The sequence below is a fragment of the Carcharodon carcharias genome, chromosome 12 (assembly GCF_017639515.1).
Source record: "Carcharodon carcharias isolate sCarCar2 chromosome 12, sCarCar2.pri, whole genome shotgun sequence".
Classification (NCBI taxonomy): Eukaryota; Metazoa; Chordata; class Chondrichthyes; order Lamniformes; family Lamnidae; genus Carcharodon; species Carcharodon carcharias.
The window spans coordinates 135,348,582-135,374,150 of NC_054478.1; the positions used below are offsets into that span (position 1 = coordinate 135,348,582).

General features: G+C 42.3%; 1 protein-coding gene across 4 annotated transcripts in view; it reads right to left on the minus strand.

Annotated features, from left to right (window-relative positions):
* The window catches only part of plekhm3 (pleckstrin homology domain containing, family M, member 3), a 162,424-nt gene that overhangs the window by 63,540 nt on the left and 73,315 nt on the right, over positions 1 to 25,569 (minus strand). Inside the window, exons 7-8 of one of the 4 annotated variants that reach the window (XM_041200603.1) lie at positions 21,455 to 21,612; positions 10,590 to 13,229 (exon numbers count right to left, since the gene is read on the minus strand). In XM_041200603.1, coding sequence (XP_041056537.1) covers positions 13,055 to 13,229; positions 21,455 to 21,612 — 333 coding nt within the window. In that variant the 3' untranslated portion in view covers positions 10,590 to 13,054. Of the gene's footprint in view, positions 1 to 10,589; positions 13,230 to 14,756; positions 16,802 to 20,687; positions 21,140 to 21,454; positions 21,613 to 25,569 lie in introns of those variants that run through there. The other 3 variants (XM_041200605.1, XM_041200602.1, XM_041200604.1) reach the window with 3 other exon arrangements.

The window sequence follows — 25,569 nt, forward strand, 5'->3', positions numbered from 1 at the left end:
TATTTCAACTCTTTCTTGGACTCGAACTCAAGTTCTGTCGAAGGGTCATGAGGACTCGAAACGTCAACTCTTTTCTTCTCCGCCGATGCTGCCAGACCTGCTGAGTTTTTCTAGGTAATTCTGTTTTTGTTAAGGTATCTCAAGCTTTTTGACAGCAGGCTTCCCTCCTTAAACATCTCTACATCTCTTTACCTCTCATTTCAGACACTCCTTTTTGACCTCTTTAACCAAGTGTTTGGTCACTATTCCAAATACCTCCTTATGTGCTTTGATATCAAGTTTTTGCTCTATAAACTTCCTGTGAAGCACCTTAGCACATTAAAGGTGTTTTAAAATGCAAGTTGTTGTTGTTATCCAGCAAGAGTTTCTTGCTGTTGTGATCAACAGCGTCAGCTGTTCTCATCCAGTAAAACCTTAGCTCAGCACTAAGGGTTGGGTTAATACTCGCTGGACAGTCAGGGGATCCTGTGGAAACTTGTGCTACGGCACTGACTGAATTCATATCAGGCACATACTTCCGGGTTCTGTACTCCCCAAGATTGTTTCATCGTACTTTTCTTATCTTAGGTTGTCCACTTTGGTACAGTGGGTAGCACTTTCACCGGAGTCAGAAGGCTCATGGGTTCAAGCTCCACTCCACAGATGAAACACAAGATATAGACTGACGCTCCAGTGTAATACTGAGGGACTGCTGCGCTATTGGAAGTGCTATCTTTTGGATGAGATGGCAAACTGAGGCCCCATCTGTCCTCTCAGATGGACATAAAAGATCCCACGACACTATTTCAAAGAAGAGCAGCAGAGTTATCCCCAATATCCTGGCGAATAGTTAATCCACAACCATAGAATTTCAGAATCACAGAATTTTAACAGCACAGGAGGAGGCCATTCGGCCCATCGTGTCTGCAATGGCTCTCTAAATGAGCATTATGACCTAGTGCCATTGTCTTGCCTTTTCCCCGTACCCCTGCACAATGTTTCTATTTAAATAATCACCTAATGCCCTCTTGAATGCCTTGATTGAATCCGCCTCTGCCACACTTCCAGTCAGTGCATTCCAGAGCCAAACCACCGACTGTATGGAGAAGTTTTTTCTCATGTCACATTTGTTTCCTTTGCAAATCACTTTAAATCTGTGCCCTCTCGATCTTCATCCTTTTATGAGTGGGAACAGCTTCTATCTACTCTGTCCAGCCCCCTCATGATTTGAACATTTCTATCAAATCTCCTCGTATCCGCCTTCCCTCCAAGGAGAACAGTCCCAACCTCTCCAATCTATATTTGTAACTGAAGTTTCTCATCCCTCGAACCATTCTTGTAAACCTCTTCTGTGCTTCCTCCAATGTGTTCACATCCTTTCTATAATGTGGCGCCCAGAACTATACACAATACTCCAGCTGAGGTCTAACGAGTGTCTTATATAAATTCAGCATAACCTCCTTGCTCTTGTACTCTATGCCCCTATTAATAAAGCCCAGGATTCTATATGCTTTATTAACTGCTCTCTCCATCTGTCTTGTTAGCTTCAATGATCTATACACATATACACCCAGGTCTTTCTGCTCCTGCGCCCCCTTCAAAATTTCCCCCGTTATTTTATATTGTCTGTCCATGTTCTTCCTACCAAAATGCATCATCTCACACTTCTCCGCACTGAACTTCATATCTGTCCACGCCACCAATTTGTCTATGTCCTCTTGAAGTTCCATGCTGTCCTCTTGCAGTTCACAACACTCCTAAGCTTTGTATCATCTGCAAACTTTGAAATTGCCCCCTGCACATCAAGATCTAGATCATTAATATATATCAGGAAAAGCAAGGGCCCCAGTACCAACCCCTGGGGAACTCTCAATTTCTGCTCCACTTGTGTTTACTCCCATCATTTCTCATCTTTCAGCATTACCCTCTATTCCCTTCTCCCACATACACTTATCTAGCTTCCCCTCAAATGCATCAAAATATAATGAGCATCAACTACTCCACGTGGTAGTGACTTCCACATTTTCACCACTCTCTGGAGAAAGAGATTTCTTCTGAATTCTCTATTTGACTTCTTGGGAACTATTGATGGCCTTTAATTTTGCTCCTCTTCACAAGTTGAAACACTCTTTCCCTGTCTATACCAAAATCTTTCATAATTTTAAAGACCTCTTTACCTCTGAGGTCACCCTCAGTTTCGTTTCAAGAGAAAAGAGGCCCAGCCTGTTCATGAGAGAAAAAGGAACAGAAAGATATGCTGAAAGACAGAGGGCGGAATCGTCCCAGATTTGCACTAAGTGTGGTAGTGGGTGGGAAAAAGGATGTTTTCATCACACTTATCTCTTGCCTCGCCCAGCCAAAGAATCTTTTTACTCGAATCCCAATATTTTTACAACTAATAAACAAAAGTGTTCAAGGATGATGAAAAAAGAAATATCAGTTGTTTTAACCGTCCTATGATTTTTCTCCAGGGTTGCTCGCAGTATTGTCCCAGTGATTAACCTTCAATTCCTGGAGACTCCAAGGCAGTCCTGGAAGGTTGGCAACTCCTAATAGATAGTGACCCTGTTGTTAATGTATGGCTTCTTCATTGTTCACACTAGGTATGTTACCTCCAGCCTCACAGATTCAGGGTGAGCCAGCAGGGAGCTATCAACCTACTGTTTACCTTTTACACCATAGCTCAGCACAAAGTTCAGGTATGTGTAATCCTGTGTGAATGATTTATTAATGTAATCTCTTAAAGGGGCGTTGTCACCAGTATGAAGGCAGCAGGTATTGTGGCACAATCAACAATCCCTTTGGGTTGTCAGGCGACCAACTGCAACCAACATTCAGAACTACGTGTTTTAATTCTTATAAAAATAACATTAAATATTTTAAAAAGCAGTGATATCCTCCACCGTGCATCATAGGGCTCTGAAATATGAATCGCTGGATACAGCACATCACAGCTTTCGTGATAAGACTATAGAAGAGCAAGTTGAGTTCTTTGGATAGGGAGGAGAATATTGGAGCTACTCCATATTAGTAAAAGAAAGACTTGCATTTATATAGCGCCTTTCACAACCTCAGCATACTCCAAAATGCTTTGCAGCCAATGAAATGTGGTCAGTGTTGTAATGTAGGAAAGGCGCCAGCCAATTTGTGCAAAACAAGGTTCTGTAAACAGCAATGGGATAATGATTAGATAATCTGATTTTGGTGATGCTGATTGAGAGATAAACATTGGCCAGGACGCTGGAGAGAACTCCCCTGCTCTTCTTTGAAATAGCACTGTGGGATCTTGTACCTGTGAGGGCAGATGGGCCCTCGGTTTAACATCCGATACGTGGCACCTCCAACACATCTAGCAGTGTCAGATTTAGTGCTCAAGTCCCTGGAGTGGAACTTGAATCCACAACGTTCTGGCTCAGAGATGGGATTGTCCCCCACTGAGCCATGTTTGACTCAATAGGATGTTGTCCTTTCACCTCTCGAATCCTGGACTCCAATTGCAGGCCAGATCAATGAGATGAATGTCATCTCTCTGAAAGAGCCCTCCGCCATGTGAATTTCAGGCAGCCTCAACCCATTTCCTAACGGTTACCAAACCCATATCAAAAAATTGCAGAGTAAAAATTAAACACGAATTGGCAGTCTTATTCAGGGTGGCCAAAGGGAAGATCTTCTATGCAAGATAGTTAAAGGTTACCATGTTGCAATAGAGAGTGCTCTACTGAACTTGGGGTTAAGGTAAGTCATTGGAGAACAGCCAAAGGATAAACTGTTCCAGCAAAGAAAGAGGCCACTTGACCCATCAAATTTGTGACTCCACGTGACTCACCTATCCAGATCTCCTCCTTGTTCCCCGAGTCCTTTAACATTCTTCCATTTCAAACAATTATTTTGCTTTTGAAGAATTTATGAGCTTCACCTCAACAATGTTTTGTGGCAAGGAATTTTACATTCTAACAACAACTTGCATTAACACAGTGCCTTTAATAGTTGTTTGATAGTACAGAGCTTGAGTATTTCTGAAAAAAGAGACACGCCTAAGCTTGTAATCTTGCACTCATCAGGAAATAAGGGGTAATCAACAATCTATACCGATGTGAAGAAAGTGCTGATTGGTTGGCAACGCCACTTGCCAACCAATTAACACTCTCTTCACATGAGTATAAATTGTTGCTTCCTCCTTATATTGGTATTCTTGTCCTGATGAGTGCAAGACAAGAAGCTTAGACATGTCTTTTTTCAGCAATGCAGTGCCTTTAATGTAGTTGACCATCCCAAGGTGCAACAGAGGAATGTTACCAGGCAAAATGTGCCATCCAGCCACGTAAGGAGATATTAGGACAGGTGGCCAAAAGCTTGGTCAAAGGGATAAGGTTTGAGAACCCTTAAAGGAGGAGAGAGGTCTTGAGAGGGAGAGAGGTTTGGGAAGAAATTCCACCGCTTACAGCCAAATCCCAGTCTCTCTGCAAAGCTCTTGGTTTGTGTGATTTGTTTTAAAGTTTTGCTCTTTCTGTTACTATCTCGCTGACCAGTAGAAATTATTTATCACCATTTACTTTATTGTAACCTTTGGTAATCTGGAAGGCCTCTCCTAGTTGCAACGGAAAAGAAAAACTTGATTACTCAAGCCTTTTTATTCTGCACCAGCTGTGAGTCATCCTAATCTAAGAGTGCTCAGGGCTGATGCTGGATCCTCATGGCTTGAAATGTACTCTGTTTCCCAGTGATGACGTACTATAGCTTTTTCAAAATTCGTAACAAAAACAAAAATTGCTGGAAAAAACTCAGCAGGTCTGACAGCATCTGTGGAGAGGAAGACAGAGTTAACGTTTCGAGTCTGTATGACTCTTCATCTTTTCAAAATTCATCTTGTGGGCGTCACTGGCAACGGCAGCATTTATTGCCCATTCCTAATTACCCCCAAGAGGGTGGTGGTGAGCTGTCTTCTTGAACTGCTGCAGTTTGTGAGATGCAGGCACACCCACAAGGCTTTTAGGGAGGGCTTTTTGCCCCAGTGACGTAGGAACCACAGTACTTGTCCAAGTCGGGGTGCTATGTGATTGGAGGGGAACTTGGATGTGATGTTGTTGCCTTGCATCTGCTGCCCTTCACCTTCTAGGTGGTAGACGTTGCTTGGTAAGCACACAGCAAAAGTCACCAACCATATAACCAGCAACAAAATAGTCACAGAATGCACACTAATTTACAGGGTCTCAGTGCATCTGGAGTGGTTAAATTTGGGCTGCTCTCTTGCATCTCTCTGGTTCCTGTGACATCCTCACGTTGGAGTAGATTTTAAAGTTCAGTGTGGGCCACAAACTGAGCCCACTATATCGCCCGCCCGATGGATAGGAAAACTGATAAAAATTCAAATCTTCCCCCGTTGAGCCCCCCTACTAAATGGAAGGATGGAGGGGTTGAGGGAGGAGTAGGGGTGGAAAAGGAGCACAAAAGGGGGAAATTGGAGAAAGTAATGAGATTTGTAGGACAGCCCCTAGTAGCTCAAGTGAAATATCTGTACAGGATTTCATTAAAGTTGACACACAGAAAACAATGTTTCTAGTTAAGTAATAACTTTTCATGCAATGATTAAAAAAGAAAATTGCAGCTCATCACTGTGTCTCCAACCTTGGTAATCGTTGCTATAAAATCATAAAATATTGTGCATATTACGTATATGTGTAATTTAAGTGTTAGCTGTGGCATAGTGGAAAGCACCCTCTTGCCTCAAAGTCAATTATTTGTAGAACCAAGAGACCTGAGCCTTTAATGTATATTTAAAGTAATGTTGACACTCCAGGGTAGAACTGAAGGATCACTGCTGGTGAATGGGACCTTCAAGGCCTCGTCTGCCCTCTCAGGTGGATGTAAAAGATCCCATGCCAAGTGCCCTGGCATCATGAAGTGCAACAAACATCAACAAAGTAGTTTATCTCGTTGTTATCCTATCGCTGTTTGTGGGCTTGCTGTGTGCAAAGTGGCTACTAAGGTTTCCATACATTACAACAGTGACTACACTTCAAAAAAAAGCTTAACTAGCTGTAAAGAGCTTTGGATGTCCTGAGGTTGTGAAAGGCTCCACATAAAAGCAAGACATTGCTTTTTATTCTTGGAGATCACATTCCTGTTTGCAACAGCACACAATCCCAAATAAACAATTTGTAAAAGAATACTTGCTATTTGTTTTAATGTGATGTTTCTAATGTGTTAAATGGCGTTAAAAAGCTAAATGTAATTTAATTTGCTTTGGCCCCCTTTAGTGGCTGCTGCCAGAATGCCCAGGTTTCGTTCTGGTTTAAAACAGCTGGAACTAGCTGCTCTAAATCACTACGTTCCCATTGTATAATCAGTTCCAGGACATGTAAATGGTCTGTAAGGGCTGCCACAATACTCTTGGCAGGCTATCCCAGACAGTTGGCATTGCAGCTGTCTTTCAAAGGCAGGTAAACAGCAGGCCGTTTTGAGGGGGTGCGTGACACTGTCTCAGACCAATGCTCCACAGCTCAGGCAATGATTGAGAAAATGAGGCACAATGAATAGTATGGAAGGAAGTCTGGACAACCACAACTTGCATTTACATAGCACCTTTAACTAGTCAAACACCTTTAACTGGTCAAACACCCTAAGGCACTTCACAGAAGCATTATCAAAGATTGACAACAGGGTCACATGGTAAAATTAGGACAAATGACCAAAGGCTTGGTCAGAGAGATAGATCTTAAGGAGCGTCTTGAAGGAAGAGAGATAAATAGAGAGGGAATTCCAGGGCTTAGGGCCTGGACAGCTGAAAGCACTGCCACCAATGTTGAGGTGAAGGAAATCAGAGATGTGCACGAGGCCAGAATCATAAGAATGTAGAGTAAAAGAGGAGGGCTGCAGGGCTGGAAGGATTAGAGGGATAGGGAAAAGGTAAAGTCAGCCAAAGACCGTTTTGAATATGGGGATGTGCAATTTTAAACTTGAGGCATGATCACCAAAACAGTATTGACCAGAAGGATCATCTCTTAAAGCACATTATTGGTTTAGGAAATATATAAAACATTCATTGCAAAAGTGAGGCCACCAAGTTGCAGCTTTCAACAGAAATGGGCAGTGTGGTGGGACTGGAATCCCAAATCATTAGCAAAATTCCCAGAAGCTTCACATAATAAACATGGAATTTTATTTCTAAATCTAGTGGCCTTGATTATGGGAAATTGCTGCACCTTTGTATATTCTGGATTTTCTGCCATTTTTCCAAATTCTAGGGAAAAGGTGTTCGAAATTATCCCTGAAAAGTCATGAAATTGCCTGCAATAAAATGGAATTTGACATATTCAGTCACTGTAAATCTATTTACAATACATAACTTCCCATGGCTGAAAGGTCCTCATTTATTTGACACTTGTCCTTTCTATAATGTCATAGAATGTTACAGGAGGTGGCCATTTGGCCCATCATGCTCACACAGGCTCTTTGAAAGAGCTATCCAAATAGTCCCTACTGCCCCCCACCCCCCCCCTGCTCTTTCCCCATAGCCCTGCACATTTTTCCTTTGCTGGATAAAGCTACTTGTAAAATAGGAGAGAATTTCTTTTGCGTGTTTACGAGTCAGCCTCATTTTAAAATAAAATCCATGTTATTTGACCAAAACGAAATAGTTCAGGGATATTGAAGGAAAGGGGTTGGGGGGAGTGGGGAGGAATCTGCCTCTTTTAAGCTTTAAAATAACAGCAAGTACTTGTCTTTTGAAAATACAGTTCCATTGGAATGAGGCAAGCAGCGTTCTTTCCACAGCTGAATCGACTAATTACATCCAAACCCCCCTCGAGTCTCTTTGTGCAGTGAGGGAGGGCTTGAATGGGAGGCTTCCACTCCAAGCTTTCACAGGGCCAGGACCTTGCACTGCATTGCAGCTGCTTCGATTTCCCGATGGCATTTTATGTCCGTGTTGTGGGATCTCACTGCTGCCTCCCCTCCTCCTCTTCCCCCCCCCAACCCCTCCCCCCCCCACCCACCCCACCAAATGAATCTTGACTGCCCACAGTACACAAGGGAAGCACAGAAAGCCCCCACTGCGCTTGCTACAGTGATGCTATTGTGCGACTCGACAATGCACTAATTGGAAGCGACAACGAGGCACTAAGGCCGCTCACGTTTAATTTGTGAGATCCTCAGTAAAATCACCCCAGCAAATGAGCTAGACGACAACAACAAATTGGTTCTGTTGATACAAAGTCCCACGAGTTAAACAGGGGGAACAAAGCATTGCCAAGGACCACTGCCCCCACCACCACACCACCCCCCCTCCACCCCCAAACGGCCCCTAAACAACTGGAGGGGTTGACAACTCTAATGTGGTGGTACTCATGGGAAATTGAGCATTGTTGGGGCTGCGGAACATGGGTAGAAGAAAATTCTGAAACATTGGAAGATGAGTTCTAATTTTGTGACTCAATCAAAGCTGAGAAGTGTCCCAATGGAAATCAGGCATTTCAGTTTGTGACTTCACAGTCCCACTCCAGAGACTTGGGGGCATAATCTAAACTGGTACTGCAGTGCAGTACTGGGGGAGTACAGGAACAGGGAGAGGCCATTTAGCCCCCTGAGCCTGTTCCAGCATTCAATTAGATCACATCTGATCTGGATCTTCATTCCAACTGCTTATCTTGGTCCTGAGGTAGTGCTGCTGAGCACCAATCTGTTGTCATCGGGGGTGCTGTCTTTCTGAAGAGATGTTAAACCAAGGCCCCAACTACTCTGCCAGGTGGGGGTAAAAGGTCCCATGGCACCATATTGAAGAGCAGTCCCAAGTTTTTTAATATACTCTTTCATGGGATCTGGGCGTTGCTGGCAAGACCAGTGTTTGTTTCCCATTCTTAATTGCCCTTCAGAAGGTGGACCATCTGTAGGTACACCCACTGTGCTGATAGGGAGGGAAGTCCAGAGTATTGAACAAGTGACGGTGAAGGAAAGGTGATATATTTCCAAATCAGGATGGTGGGTGGATTAGAGGGGAACCTCTAGGTGGTGATGTTCCCATGCATCTGCTGCCCTTGTCCTTCTAGGTGGTAGAGGTCAAGGGTTTGGAAGGTGATGTTGAAGGAGCCTTGGTGAGTTGCTGCAGTGCACATTGTAGATGGTACACACTGCTGCCACTGCATGTCGGTTGTGGAGGAAATGTTTAAAGTGGTGGATGTAGTGCCATTCAAATGGATTGCTTTGTCCTGGATGGTGTCAAGCTTCTTGAGTGTTGTTGGAGTTGCACTCCTTCAGGCAACTGGGGAGTATTCCATCAAACTCCTGACTTGTGCCTTGTAGATGGTGGACAGGCTTTGGGGAGTCAGGAGGTGAGTTACTCTCTGCAAAATTTCCAGCCACTACCCTGCTCTTGTAGTCACAGTATTTATCTGGCTGGTCCAGTTCAGTTTCTAATCAATGGTAACCCCTACCTGCCCCAAGATATTGGTAATGGGGATTCAGGGATGGTAATGCCATTGAATATCAAGGGGACATTGTTAGATCCCCATTTGGAGATGATCATTACCTAGTACTTGTAAGGAGAGAATGTTGCTTGCCACTTATCAGCCCAAGCCTGAATGTAGTCCAGGTCTTGCTGCATATGGACACGGACTGCTTTAGCATCTGAGTATCATGAATGGTGCTGAACGTTGTGTAATCATCTGTGAACATCCCCACTTCTGACCTTATGATGGAAGGAAGATCATTGATGAAACAGTTGAAGATGGTTAGGCCTAGGACACTTCCCTGAGGAACTCCAACAACGATGTCCTGGAGCTGAGATGATTGGCCTCCAACAGCCCCAATCATCTTCCTTTGTGCTATGTATCACTCCAAGCAGTGGTGAGTTTGCACCCAGATTCCCATTGACTTCAGTTTTGCTAAGGCTCCTTGATGCCATACTCAGTCAAATGTTGCCTTGATGTCATTGTCTCCTCACTTCCTGGCTAATTTTTAACACTCAACAAATTTCTAAGAGAAGATTACCTGGTGAGTAGCAAATTGCTACATTGTACAATGCACATTGCATGGACTGGATGCAGTTGACTTATGTGGAATTTGTAAAGTCAGCAGAGGACAGACGGGGAGATACATGGCAGCCAGCCCTGTGGGAAAAAGGTGACATTAACGAATGAATAAACGAGTACATTTCTGTTTGTGGGAGCTAGTTGTGCACAAATTGGCTGCCATGTTTTTTACATTATAACAGGGATTACATTTAAAGATAGTACTTCATTGGCTGTAATGTGTTCTGGGCTGTCCTAGGATTGTGAAATGCAGTGCATTCCAGATCAGAACAATTTGTTGCACACCACCACCCCCCCCCCCCCCCCACCCCAACCTGGTTCTTTTATAAATCACCTTAAATCTGTGTCCTCTGATTATTGACCCTTCTGCCACTGGAAACAGTTTCTGTTGTGTTGCGCATTTGGAAAAGATGATCTTTCCTCTCTGGGAAACTTACCCTATCTTGGGCCCTCAACCTCTCAACCTCACTGTGGCAGAGATCAGCAAAGGTGGCACAGATGAGGGGTCAAATCTGAGACCTTCCTGCTTTGTACAACCCACTGCTTGGTTCACTGCAACACAATTAACAACCTGCAAAATACTGGTGCGATAGAATTAAATACCTTTATTTTCCAATCAGCTTTATTGGCTCCAACTGTACAAAAATGAATCTCAGGATAATTGCTCCTGTTAAGATGTATATACATAAATATATTAATATATTATAAAAGCAGCAGATCTCAAGTTGAGAGCTTTAACGTTGCAGCAGGTATTAGATGAAAGATAATTCTTCACATATGTCTGGTGCATCTTCTCTATATCTATGGTAGAATCCTTGGTGGAGAACTGTTGATTGGAGGTGTAATCCTGTCACGCCAGGACAAGATAGATTGCGAATAATGACATTACAATTTTTTTCAAATGACTGGAGGAGACAGTGTCCCAAATCTGAGGCAGGTAACTGCAGTTAAGTCAATGAGGGGCGACATTCCCCCAACAGGCTTCAGTGGACACTCAGCATCGTGATGTGGTGTACCGAAATGGTACAGAAAAGTTACATTTCCAGTTGTTCCATTAAGCCTTAACTTGCAATCACTTCTGCCTTTCACTGCTGAAGCAGCAATGCCACTCGCTTCTCTCTTCCAAAATATGACATTGCTTCCCCCGATACATGGCACCACATCTTTTACACATATACAGTAAAGCGACTGAGTGCTTTCAGGTTCAAACACAAACCAAGATACATGCTGTTGAAAGGGTTAGAAGAGTGGCCTGCTGTTGTTTCAGTGAAATCCCTCCACACCCTCTCCTAGGGTTGCACTGGGAAATCTTACTTAGAGTACATTGATCATGGGTTATGTTCTAACGCAAATTGGCTACATAGCCCACACAGAAATTGTATATGTGCCAGTTGGTGGGACTGCACCTGCAGCATGGTAGGTGCAGGTAATGCATCCTGTTACCTGAATTCAGAACCTTATCTCCGACTTACAGTAACTGCTTCACTCTAAGCAGGCTTAAAAAAAACAACCTTTTAAAACCCATTCACTGTGTACTCAATACAACTTGACTTTGAACACAATAAAAATTAACTTCTCAAAGTGATCTCATCAGTGGGCCTCAACGTGCAAAAAATACAATTCCAGAGAGCGAGTGAGAAAAACATCATCTTTGCCTTCTGATTTCCTCAAAATCCCATTGCTCCCCAAAAGATCTTTCACCAACTCTTGATTGTGTATCAACTGCCATCCCAGATGCACCCTATATATCCCAGTTTTCCCTCAGCGTACATGGCCTATGATTCACTGTCGGTCACTGTGCACCTTCTGTAATGCCAATTGTGTGGATCTACACTTTTATCCATGGGCTTCAGGTGCAGCAATGGTGGTCAACGTTTATAACTATGCACAAGGTCATTTTATTAATTTTTTTAAAATTAACACTTTATCCTAATTTATCTGCCTTATTAAAAGAAGTTAGAGCAAGATTTTACACTTAATCCTGGCCAGGCTTTTTGGGGCCTTAGCCTTTTCTTTGCCTTAAAAAAAAATTTCATGCTCCCTTCCAATTGCTCACTTCGACCCTTTTAATCAACTCCCCAACACCGATTTCCCACATTTAAAAAAAAATTTCTCCGGATGTTTTAAGGCTCAGTGTTTGGGAGAATGGGTTCCAAATCTGGAGGCTTGGCCAATGTCCAGGAGAGGGGGAAACAGAAAGGAGAGAGAGATACTGTGGAGTAAATCAAGTTAACAAAAAAAGGAAGCAGCTGTCAAACTGATGGAGCATCTGATCCCTTCTAAAATCACAAAGGAAAGCTGCTGATACAATTTCTTTTACCCAGTAATGGTCAACTGGTGGTCAGTAAGTGATAGATCTTGGATGGTGACCTCAAGCTCTTCAGAAGAATAGTGAAGATAGAAAGAAAACTAACCCAAATAAAACATTGGGGAGTTTGAGTGTACATTCCTGTTGTCTTGGGCTAAGTGGTTAATCTTGTGTCAAGGTTAGGGATGTTGGCAATGGGAATTGGAATATTTTACCTATCTTTGGCATTCAGTGCCCACATCAAATACTTCCAGGGTCAGGTATGGTAATAATGAGATGCAATGTACAAGCACTGTCTGCTCCAGCCCTGTGGTGCATCTTAACCCCAAGCTAAGAACCCCACCACTGCCAAGTGACCTCACCATTTTACACACCAGCAAAGAATGAGGGTGTTAATTTGGTGCCAAATTAAAGGAATTCTGTGCACCCACTGGAAACCAATCCACCCTCATTTCACTCGAGCTTTCAACTGTCTGAGAGAGATGTTAGAAACAAGGAAACAAACTCACAAGGGGTATATTTATAATACTGTGCATTATATGAGAAGGGGGAAGATATCTCGCATTCCATGCTTCTTCCTTTACAACACCTTGTCCCCACCCAGCTTATGTTCAACGCCAAAATATCCCCTTTCAATTCATTGTGTTGCTGTACACAGGGATCACAATGCACCCAGCCTTATTAATCCATCCATGAAAGATTAGTTGGAGAATTCTACTCTGAACTAAATCTGACCTGGGCATCAGCTGTTTGGACAGGAGAATTCAAATGCATTGCAAAGCTCAAAGTTGTCGTCCAAGTCCAATTTGCGCCAGAAAGACCGCGGCTTCTTCTGCAGCTCCCTGTGCACACACCGTGGGCAGGGAACGCTCCTTGACTTGCACTCAACGTGGAACACAGCCCCGCAAATCTCACACCTGCGGATAAAGAATAAAGCTTGTGTACATCACCAAATTGGGATGCCTAGCCAGCTCATAATGAAAACAGAAAGAACAACCTTGATAAAAGCAAAAAACTGCGGATGCTGGAAATCCAAACAAAAACAAAGATACCTGGAAAAACTCAGCAGGTCTGGCAGCATCTGTGGAGAGGAACAGAGTTAACGTTTCGAGTCCGAATGACCCTTCAACAGAACTAAGTAGAAGTAGAAAAGAGGTGAAATATAAGTTGGTGAACAAGGCAAAAGAGAGATACAAAAATCCTGACGGAGAGAAGAGCAAAACTTCTTCAGTGTAGGCATTCCTTGAAGAGAAGTGGCAGTCAATTAAACACTAAGATAAAAGCAAAAAACTGCAGATGCTGGAAATCCAAAACAAAAACAAAAATACCTGGAAAAACTCAGCAGGTCTGGCAGCAAGTGTGGAGAGGAGCACAGTTAACGTTTCAAGTTCAATGAACCTTGTACTTCTTATACAGCCTTTCACAACCACAGGACAACCCAAAGAGCTTTACAGCCAATTAAGTGCTTATCAAAGGGTTGTCACTGTTGTAAGGTAACAAACATCACTAGGAGATTTTAATAATCTTATATAAAGAAAGACAACATTTAACCACTCCACTCATCGTACCAGTGAATCAGCTATCCAGCTAGTCCCACTCACCTATTCTTTCCACATAGCCCTGAAAATTATTCCCTCTGAAATATATATCCAATTCCCTTTCGAAAGCTACAATTGAATCATCTTCCGCTGCCTTTCAGGTAGCACATTCCAGACCATAACTAGTAATGACTAGAATTTACACAGGTGTATGTTATTCTATCCTTTATATGGGAATGTTGAAGCTCAATAATGCAGCATTGTATTTTGTTAATAACACATACAGGAGTGTTAGCTACCGCAGAAACACTATCACACTGCATTCTATAACACATACAGCAGTGTTAGTGACTCCAGTAACAGTGTATATTGGACTGCATTCTAAAATACATACAAGGACACAGGAGTGTACTGACTCCAGTAGCAATGTCAAGAACTGTATTCTAAAACACATACAGGATCATTAGTGACTTTAGTAAAAGTTTCACAACTACAGTCTATTGTCACAATTTGCAAAATGTGAACAGATGCACTGCCAACCTCTATGGCCATTATGGCAGTGATTAGGAAGAATTAACAGGAATAATACCAAAACAAATCCCAAGGCTTGCAATAGAAATGAAAACTGGGAGAGAAGTATAGCTGGTGGCTGATCCAATATCGGATGGTTTTACATTAAAATTACCCAGCTGTGCAGACATTGTGAGAGCAGACAGGAATGCTGTAACTTCCCCACAGTCAAACAGCCCACTGCAAATTACTATCTAGTTCCACACAAGAACTAGGAGCAGGAGTAGGCAATTCAGCCCCTCGAGCCTGCCCAGCCATTCATTACGATCATGGTTGATCTAATTTCGGCTTCAACTCCAATTTCCTGTCCTCTCCCCATAACCTTTCAACCCATTACTAATTAAAAATCTATCTCCTCCTTAAATTTATTCAGTGTCCCAGCATCCGCTGCACTCTGCGGTAGTGAATTCACAGATTCACGACCCTTTGAGAAAAGTAATTTAAAACATATAGACTGGACACTTCTGAAGAGGTACCGGAGCCTGTGGAGCTGGAGTCACGTATAAGAAGGAGCAACTCATCTGAAGCAACAGCAAGAGCCTCCCATGGCTGATAGTCTACTTTGTCTCTTTCTTTCTGCAGCGATTATTGGTGCATGAAATAATGAACACTTTTACACTTTCTTCAAATCTGGCCCATTCATGAAAACCTAGCACACCTAAGGAACAAAACCCACCAACTACCTTCTCCATTTTGTCAGCCCTGTGTAAATAAAGAAATCCAACTGTTTAGGTTAACCATTACTCATAAATCGCAAAACAATCTCTGCCGTCACATAATCTTGTGCATCAGCGATTGAAAACTCAGTTAAAAATTCACCAACCACATATTTGTTACAACATGTCCTATCAGCACAGGGGCCTAGAAATTCGTGTAGGCCCATTTTCAGGCCTGAAATATTTGAAATGCTTGGAGTGTGACACCAGAAGTTGAAGGCACAAGGAAGTGTACAGAGTGAGGGGCAGGGCTGGGGTGGCCCAAGAGCTCCTTGCTAAGTCTGTAGGTGAGCTCCTCCTGGCTCAGAAGCAGCTCACAGCAAAGTTATTTCTTTAAACTTATCTCGGCCTCTTCTGGCTAGTAAAGGCCTGTTTCAACACCAGGTGGGATTCTTGGTCATCACAAAATTACACTACAGAACCAATGACATCATTGGGCTGCAAGTTTTAAATTTAAATTAAGCCTGCACTTGCCTGCATCGGGAGCATCAGTCCACGTCAAAGTCGCTGGAGATAAGGTGTCACAGGGTAGACATAGTAAGTTGACATGGCCTAATCTTCACCCACTTGCATGTACCATTCTGGCTGCATGAAAGGGGTTAATATCTGGGCCCATGTGACGGTGGGAACGGAGATGGTGAGAGAAAGACCAAGGCCACAGTGCCAGCTAGAATCAGGATTGGACTAGTACCACAGCACCTGTGGGATAGAACTCGACACTGCACAAGCTCAAAAGTTAATTACTCCTGCTTGTTCCAGAATTAGAAGTTTCCCTTCCTTACCAGCTTGGACTGCTCCTTCCACTTGAGAATGAACAAGGCTCTACTTTGGAAAATTTATCATAGATCAGAACACGAGGCGAGACATGGACTGCTGAATAAAATTTCTGGAGAACAAGCCAATCATCTGCACTCAAATTCTTTATCATAATGAGCACCCCAGTGGGCTTTGCCTGGGACCTCAAACTGATGATGATAGAGTATTTTCGCATTTAGCAATTAATCCTCCATTCCAGAATGTTGTGGGTTCAAGTCCCACTCCAGAGAATTGAGCCCATAATCCAGGCTGATATTCAGTGACATACTGAGTTAAATGTTAAACCTAGGTCCCATCTGCTCCAGATAGCTGTAAAAATTGCATGGTACCACTTGAGGAAAAGCAAGGCAATTCTCCCAGTGTCTTGGTCAATAGTTATCTCTTAACCTACATCTATTTACTTCATTACTGTTTGTGGGAGCTTGCTACATGCAAATTGATTGCCATATTTTAAAAAACACTTAATTGGCTGTACAGTGTTTTGCAACGTCTTGAGTTTTGAAAGATACAATATAAACACAAGTTCTTCTTTTCCTTTCAATATCTTGCACAATAAGACCATCTTCCCCCACCATCCCCAGTGGCAGGCTCTAAGTTGAAGTGTCAGTCCTTTGGTTGCAGAGAGAAGAGGCCAGGTGCACTGGTAATGCACACCTGTGCTAAGGCTAGGGTGTGGTCCAACACACAGCTGGGCTTTGCTTCAAAGAAAACGGGGTGTTTCTGATGGTCCATTTATCCATCCATCCATCTGCACTCAGCTGTCTCGGCCTTGTTTGTAGTCTTTATGACTTTCTGAAGAACTATTGTTGGCCTCTGCGCAACTTAAATGCTGGATGAATTACGCACTTTCTTTGAAGGGAAATGGAACAGAGAAAGACTAGAAAAAAATACATGCATGGCCCAGACTGTTTAAACAAACATTAAGTAACATGGTCTATTTGATGAAGCACAAGAAGTTTGTCTTGTGCTAATACTAACAATTCACAACAGATATGAACAAGCTTTGCAAAATAACCAAAGCCAACTGTTTTTATACATGCCTCTCATGTTATTTTAGAAGCGCCTATCTCACTAAGAGAGGTAGTAACTTATTTTTTTGACTTTAGAACTTCTCTAAACCCAATTCTACAATAAATTCTTGGCATCCGTTCCTTTTATCCTCTGTAAAGTTCCCCAAATGTGAAGTACCTGGGATGCTTTTCCACATGAAAATTTGCTATGTGTAACGCGTGGCTCTGTGGTAGCTGTCTTACATCTGAGTCAGAAGATCATGGATTCAAGTCCCACTCCAAAGACTTAAGCACATAGCCTCGGCTGACACTCCAGTGCTGCGCTGAGGGAGTGCTTCACTGTTGGCGGTGCCTTTCGGATGAGACATTAAACTAAGGCCCTGTCAGCTCTCTGGGGTGGATGGGAAAAATGCTGAAGAGCAGGGGAGTTCTCCCTGGTGTCGGGGCCAACATTTATCCCTCAATTGACATCACTAAAACAGGTTATTTGGTCATTATCATTATTGTGGGAGTTTACTGTACACAAATTAGCAACCATGTTTTCATTACACTTCAAAAAAAAAACTTAATTGGCTATAAAGTGCTTTGGAGGTCCCAAGGTTCTAAAAGATGCTATATAAATGTTTATTCTTTAGAAATGCAGGCTTTTTTTGTTCTCCTTTCTCATTTCTTTGCCTCGCTCTTCTCAAAACTACTTTCACTATTCTAAGATTTTGCAGGTAGTTCACATCAGAGGGGTTAGGCCAGTTTGGCTATGTTATCTTCTCAGCAGCAATTGCTGGTGAATTTAGGGAAAAGGCTACTCCACAAGCTACAATGTAGTCAAAGACTCCTCAAGTCTTCAGTTTGTTAGGCGTTCAACTGAACAGCGCAGAAGGGGAAGGTCGCAAGTTTCACCCATGACCTGGAGTGAGCTAACTAAATTCTCAACCAGATTATTGTGTTCAATTCTGGACACCATGCTTGAAGAAAGATGTCAGGACCTTGAAGAGGGCGCAGAGAATGTTTACTAGTGTGGTACCAGGGATGAGGGACCTCGGTTATATGGAGAAGCCAGGGCTGTTCTCATTAGCACAATGAAAGTTCAGGGCAGATTTGAGAGATATTCAAAATTTTGAGGGGCTTTGATAGAGTAATGGAGAAGCTGTTTACACTGGCAGGAATGGGAGTAACCAGAGGACAGAAGTTTAACAGTAATTGACAAAAGACTCAAAGGGGGAGATGAGGAGAATATTTTCTTACATATGGACTACACTGCCTGAATGCGTGATTGAAGCAGATTCAATAGCAACTTTCACAAGGAAGTTGGATAAATACTTTAAGCGGAATAATTTACAGGGCTATGGGGAAAGAGCAATGGAGTAGGAATAATCTCCCAAAGATCCAGCATAGCATGACAGGCCGAATGGCCTCTTTATTCACTGTGGGGTCTGAGATTCCATAATTACAGTGATTCCCTTGCTCATCACTGTAGTGCAGAGGTCTTATTGAGTATGGTCATAAGGTAAAGAAAGAAAGAAAGAAAGTAAAGTAACCTGAATTTAAATAACCTCAGAATGTCCATATGTGTTCCACAGGCAATGGAAATTTGGTCACTTGTTACATAGGCAAATGCAGCAGCCAATTTTTGAATAGGAAGGTTCCACAGCAGCTAATGAACAATCAGTTAATCTCTTTTAGTGAAGATGAAGCATAGGGAAGAGGATGCGGGGACAGGAAAGGTGATTATGATTGAGTCAAGAAATTTGGTCAGAATACTGGTGAGAAATTCTCTGTCCTTTTTTGAAATGGCAGCATGGGATCTTTTACATCTACACAAGAGGATAGAGAAGCCTCAGTTTAATGTTTCCTCTGAAAGATGCCATCTTCCACAGTGTAACAGGTACAGGCTATTCCCTCTTTCTTCTCTGAAGCTCAGCCATGGGCAACCAACTGTGTGTACATGGGCTCTATGCAGCTTTATGCTCACTTGGAGGATTACTGCCATCCTGTGATGACCAATACTTTCCTTTTACTTTTTTTCCAAAACTCCTCCCCTCATTTCTCTCTGGAAGACACTCACGCCAAAACACATACCTCCCTGGGTGCCAGCACCAATTCACTACTTTGTCCTATGTAGTGATCAGCAGTGCCTGTTCCAGGTAATCGCTACCTCTTCAACAGCTGCATCCCAGCTCTACCCCTCCCTATCTCTGTAACCTCGTCCAGCTCTACAACCCCTACTAAATCTCTGCACTCCTCCAATTCTGGCCTCTTGAGCATCAGCAATTTCTTTTGTTTCAGTGACAGCTATGCCTTCAGCTGCCTGGACCTAAGCTCTGGAATTCTCTCCCTAAATGTCTCCCCACTCTCTTTCCTCTTTTATGATGCTCCTTAAAATCTCTCTCTTTGACCAAGCTATCCTAATATCTCTCAGTGGCTCAATATTAAATATTGGCTGTCAATGCTCCTGAAAAGCACTTGGAATATCTCAATACATTAAAGACGCTATATAAATAAAAGTTGTTGATTGCTATTGCGATCACCCCATTCAACATTGACTGAGGATCAAAACATGCTATCTGCTGTGACTGTAAGTATATGTCGAACAGTGCACAGTGCACTGATCCAGAGCCATTAGGGCAAGACAGGATGAGAATTTTCAATTGTTTCTACGTTGAAACAAATCTGTTTGTTGCGGCCTTGATCCATAATGGCTATTACATTTTGAAATGTAGGGGCAGTGACGAACAGCGTGCTTGCAAAGTGAGTCATACAGATGAGGACCAGTGACAGAAAGGCCTCCAAAATTGGCTTGCCTAGACACGAAACACATGAAAAACTCAACAAGGTACGGCACAGCTGAAAGGAACTCACTCTATAGTTTGAGGCCATTTCCAAATGTAGCCTTTAGATCACATTTCAGCAGGGCAAGGACCCATCAAGCATATTTACCCCCTTTATAGAAGTGAGTGGATATTTGCCTGACCAATTGGGTTACAGCAACTTGAATAGGCAACATCCTAACTTTTTAGTATGGGGGAGGGATTGGGGAGACAGAAAACAGAGAAAAAGAGGGCTCATTATGTATTGGAAATAAACATTCAAGCCAATCTCTAATTAGGCCTGTTTCTGAACTCATGAGGTCATAATATAGGCTCATTATTCAACATCATAAGCCAACTATGTCATAATATGCCATTCCTCATATTGCCAAGCTTAAAGAGCTTAAAAAAGGAATTAAGCCCCAGCTGTGAAGCCACTCTTTTTCACGACATTACTCATATTTTTCCTTCTTTAATTACTGTTAATTAGCCTAAGGCTACAGATCCCTACAACAGCAGACTTGCATTGTTAAAGAAAAGTTCCAGGTTGAAAATGAAATAAATTAATTCATGATAAGGATTTACTTGCCCTTTAAGAGATCACAAGCTTACACTATATAGTGGTGTTGAATTTGACCGAGACCAAATTTTCGTCAGGTTATGGAAGCAATGAACATGACTACTCATGTGGTGCTCAACGTACATTAACTTCCAAGTGACAAAAACATAAAGAAGATTAGGCAACATCCCGGGAATGGGTAATGTAATAGGATTGGATGACAGCCTGGGAGAATAGAGGAGTTCCTTCTAACAATAATAACTTGCATTTGTTTAGTGACTTTAATGTAGTGGAAGTCCCGAGGTGATCCACTGGAGAGCTATCAGACACACAAGGAAATATTTAGGACAGATGACCAAATCTTGGTCAAAGGGGTATCTTAAAGGAGGACATAGAGAGCGAGAAGCAAAGCAATTTAGGGAAGGAACTCCAGGCCCAGATAGTTGAAGGCATGGCCATCAGCGGTAGGGTGATTAAAATTGGGTATGCACAAGACACCAGAACTGGAGGAGCACAGATATCTCAGAGGGTTTCAGGGCCGAAGAATATTACAGAGATAGGGAGAGGCAAGGACATTGAGGGATTTGAAAACAAGGATGAGAATTTTAAAATCAATGCATTACCTTACGGGGACCACAGCAGTAATAAATGAGCTGGATACGGTGTGAATCGGGCAGATTTTTGGTTGGGCTCAAGTTTACAACACATGGATGTTGGGGTGCTCGTCCAACTCACATTTCCCAGCTTCCCTGGCCCAAGCCAATTTGAAAGTGGGCACCAGGCTGAAATGCACTTCATTTGAACATGAATATTGCTGAAAAAAAGAGGCATGCTGTTGAAGCTTTTCGTCTCACACTCATCAGGACAGGTGCAAGAATGCCAAATTTTAAAGGGAATAACAATTTATATTGCATGAGAAAAGGGGTGGTGATTGGTTGGAAAGTTGGCTCTGATTGGTCAAGACATTGCCATGGAGCTACTGCAAAAAAAGTGCAATGGCTGGACATGTTCCTTTTGCCTGCAGAGGGCAGGTCACTGAGCATGAATATATGCAGCTTTTCACACACATAGCGAGCTACAAGAAACCTACAGTTTGCCCGCTGATCTAAGCAGACACTGACAAACTAACCTTTTGGTAGCAGTTCCTTCAAAAGGATAAATAATTTGCCCATTGTTGCAGATCTCACAGATGAAGCCTTTCTGGCTGCACAGGCTGCAGCTGTATACATGAGTACTGGCAAACTTGTTGATCTTCAAGAGGAATGGGGCAAGTTTGCCTTCAAAGACCTAGGAAAGAAAGGGGAGAAAAATAATCATAGGTCACAGGTAGGCCTTCAATATGGGAATGCATCTGCTGCTGAAATCTTCTGTGTGTTTGTTATCTCCAGACTCAACGATTCTAATTGTCTCCTACCACTGCCCCCCACCCCCCCCAATCCTTCACCCTCTGTAAACATCAGGTCATCCAACACTCTGCTGCCGGAATCCTACCTCGCACCAAATCCCATTCATTCATCCACCCCTGTGCTCGCTGACCAACCCTGGCTCCCGGTCCAGCAAGGCCACAAATTTCAAACTCTGAAAGTAGCTCTGAAGAAGAGTCATACAGACTCAAAATGTTAACTCTGTCTTTCTCTCCACAGATGCTGTCAGACCTGCTGCGTTTTTCCAGCTGGTTTTGTTTTTGTTTCAAATTCTCATTCTTGTGTTCGAATTCCTCTCTGGCCTTACCTCTCCCTATCTCTGCAATCTCCTTCAGCACTACAGCCCTCAGATTTTGGTGCTCAGACAATCCTGGCCTCTTGCGCATTCTTGATTTTAATCATCCTGTTTTTAGTAGCCATGCCTTGAGTTGCCCTTGACCCCAAACTCTGGAATTCTTTCCCTGAATCTCTCCACCTCTCTACCTGTTTAGACACTCCTTAAAACCTACATTTTGACCAAGCTTTTGGCCACCTGAAGAATCTCTCCTTATGAGGCTCAGTTTGACAATACTCCCATGAAACACCATGGAATGTTTCACTATGTCAAAGGCCCTATGTAAAGGTAAGTTGTTGTTGTTGCAATGACAATTTTCCTTTTAAAGAGCAATTTTGTCTCTCCTGCTCTGCTGTCCTGAAGATGATAAAGATCCATTGGCCTTGGCAGTCTCCTCATGGCCCTTCTAAGCAGTCATTATTCGCATGTGAGCCCAGACAATGAGCGTTGACAAACCATCCAACTATGCAGCTGGCTCCCATCGTCTACACCAGCATCAAAAAGTTGGCCCTTTCTTGAGCCTGGGATGATGGAGCCAATTAAAGGCCCTGACCAAGAATGGCGAACTCAGCTAAGAACGGGAACTTAAAGACTCTCATTCGACCTTTCGGGATTGCCAACAGGAATTTCTGCTCAGGCTCTCCTGGGTGATGTTTGTGACATTCTCAGGTAGGTGCAAAGAACAGCAGAGAAATTTTTTCTATTGTCAATACTTATTCCTCAACCATCATCACTAAAAACAAATTATCTGGTCACTAACACATTGCTGTTTGTGGAAGCTTGCTGTCTGTTTCCTACAATGCAACAGTGACCATGCTTCAAAAGTACTTTGTTGTCTTTGAAATGCTTTGGGACTTCCTGAGGCCAAGAAACATGCTACAGAATTCGTCTTTCTTTCCTCTACCTCTGCAATGTTCTTAAGTCCTATTTTAATGGTTTGGGCTTTCCCACAATAATTTTAACATGCTTATAGCAGATCAGGAGTTTCCCCTAAGAGGTCCAAGAATCCTTTTAATGGAATCATAAATCCATATGTATGCCATGAATGGGAAAGAGTGCCACAGGACAATGCCTTTTAACCATGGTATATTATATCAAAGAACACATGGGCTGGCCCCATGTTCTGGCTCCACTAAAAGACAATACCATACTGTTAGACCTTTATGTTCAAGGGAAAACTAATAATCTTAATTCTCGTGTCCTCCTACAAGTGGAAACAGTTTGTTCTTATTTACTCAATCAAAATCCCTCATTATTTTGATGTTAAATTTTCATTTCACCTTCTCTACTTTAAGAAAAACAATCTCAGCTCTTCCAGTCTCTCCACATAACGGAAGTGACTTGTTCCTAATATCAATCTAGTAAGTCTCCCCTGCATTCTCTCCAAGGTCTTGACATCCTTTCTAACATGTGGTTTCCAGAATTGGGCACCATACTCCAGCTGAGCCTGAACCAATAACATCAAGATTTAGCAGTAGGTTAAAGGTTTTAACATCCTTGATTTTGTATTCTGTTCTTTTATTAATAAAGCCAAAGGTTTGTTTTTTTTTGAAGCAGCCATCTTAACTTATCCTGCCACCTTTAAAGATGTGTGTGTGAATGCCAGATCTCTTCCTGCTCCCCCTTTAAAATGTTACCACTTCCTATATATTGTCTCTCCACATTCGTTCTCTCAAATGTCTTGCTTCACACTCCTCTGAACTAAACTGCATCTGCCACTGTGCATTTTATCAGTCTGCCTTTGACCTCCTGAAGTCTGCTCCTATCCTCCTCACTGTTTAGCACATTTCCAATGAGCTGTATACCTGAGTCCAAGCCATAAATATATATCAAAAAGAGCAATGGTCCTAATACTAGCCCTTCTGGAAACAGCATGTATACTTCTCTCCAATGTGAAAAACAACCATTCACTGCTACTCTCTGTTTTCTATCTTTTAGCCAATCTCATGTTCATAGTGTCACTGCCCCCTTATTTAATCTTTTAAATTTGTTAGTAAAATTAAAGCCCATTATGTGGCACTTCATCAAATACCTTTTGATAGTTCACATAAACAACACATTATAAAAGTTATAATTGAACAAACGCAGGAGATAGCAAGTTACTGATGTTATATTTAGGAAATAATAGAATTGCTTCATAAGGTATGAAAATATTCTTTCTACAATATATTTCTAACAGGGCTCATAAGCCAACAAGGCTTTTGAATGAACAGTCTAAATCGTAAATGATACGATAGTTGTATCTGAGTGATGCAAAATTTTTCCGCACTGCACATGGCTCAGCTCTCAACTAACTGAGGCAAAACCAAAGATATGAGATGATTGCCTATTCATGAGTTAATCGTATACAATTTGATTAGCAAACAAAACAAAGCTTCCTCACTTTAGGAAATTTATAGATCAAACAACTTGTCCTGTAGCCAATTTGCGTATGTATCTCAATTGTGATGTGGGACAAATAAATTCAACTTGGATCTCAACTCTGCCGCAGTTTTGTACATTGGCCCCTCCTCTGAGACTTACAAAATCTCGATTTTTAAAATCATAAGGGGTCAGCCATGTCTCAGTTGGTAGCATCCCTGCCACTGAGTCAGAAGGTCCCTAGTTTGGGTCTCACTCCAAAAACTCAAGCACATGATCTAGGCAGACACTGCAGTACAATATTGAAGGAATGCTGCACTGTCAGTCTCTCTGCTGTGACTTTAAAGTGAGGCCTTGTCTGCCATCCTAGGTGGATGTAAAAGATCCCTTGGCACTAGATCAGAGGAGAGCAGGGATGTTCTACTTGGTGTCCTAGCCAATATTTATCTCTCAACCAATATCACTAAAAAAAAAACAGATTATTTTTGTCACTATTACTTTGCTGTTTATAGGATCTTGCTGTGTGCAAATTGGCTGCTGCGTTTCCAACGCTACAGCAGTTTCTGTTCTTCAAAAATACTTCATTAGCTGTAAAGTGCATTGGAATGTCCTGAGGTTGTCTTTCCCATTTCTGCTGGATAAAATTCCATCTCTCTGCTATTAAGAGAATGTACATCCTACTCCTAAAGAAGAACTCATTACCTTGCAAGTTCATATTCCAAAATGACAGGGGTAAAATTTATAAAACCACTATAATGCAGATACTGGGTTCACAACCCGTGCTAGTGCCTGATGAGTCCAGTGGAACAGATTGCTTTGTTGAGTGGCAGAATATAAAAATGAGAAGTCCTTAACTAGAACAGATTCAGTCTTATCCTAAACTTTCCTAGAATATTTGCATTATTGTGCATACTGCATGCAGCTTTTTTATATTAAAGCATCAGCCCTTGCCAATAATGAGATTTAACATGAACAAAGAAAGACTTGCATTTATACAGCAACTTTACAGTCAAGTACAACAGTGACCACATTTCAAAAATTACGTATGAATTTGCACACAGCAAGATCTCACAATCTTGCGATGTGATGAAGACTAGATCATCTGTTTTAGTGATATTTATTAAG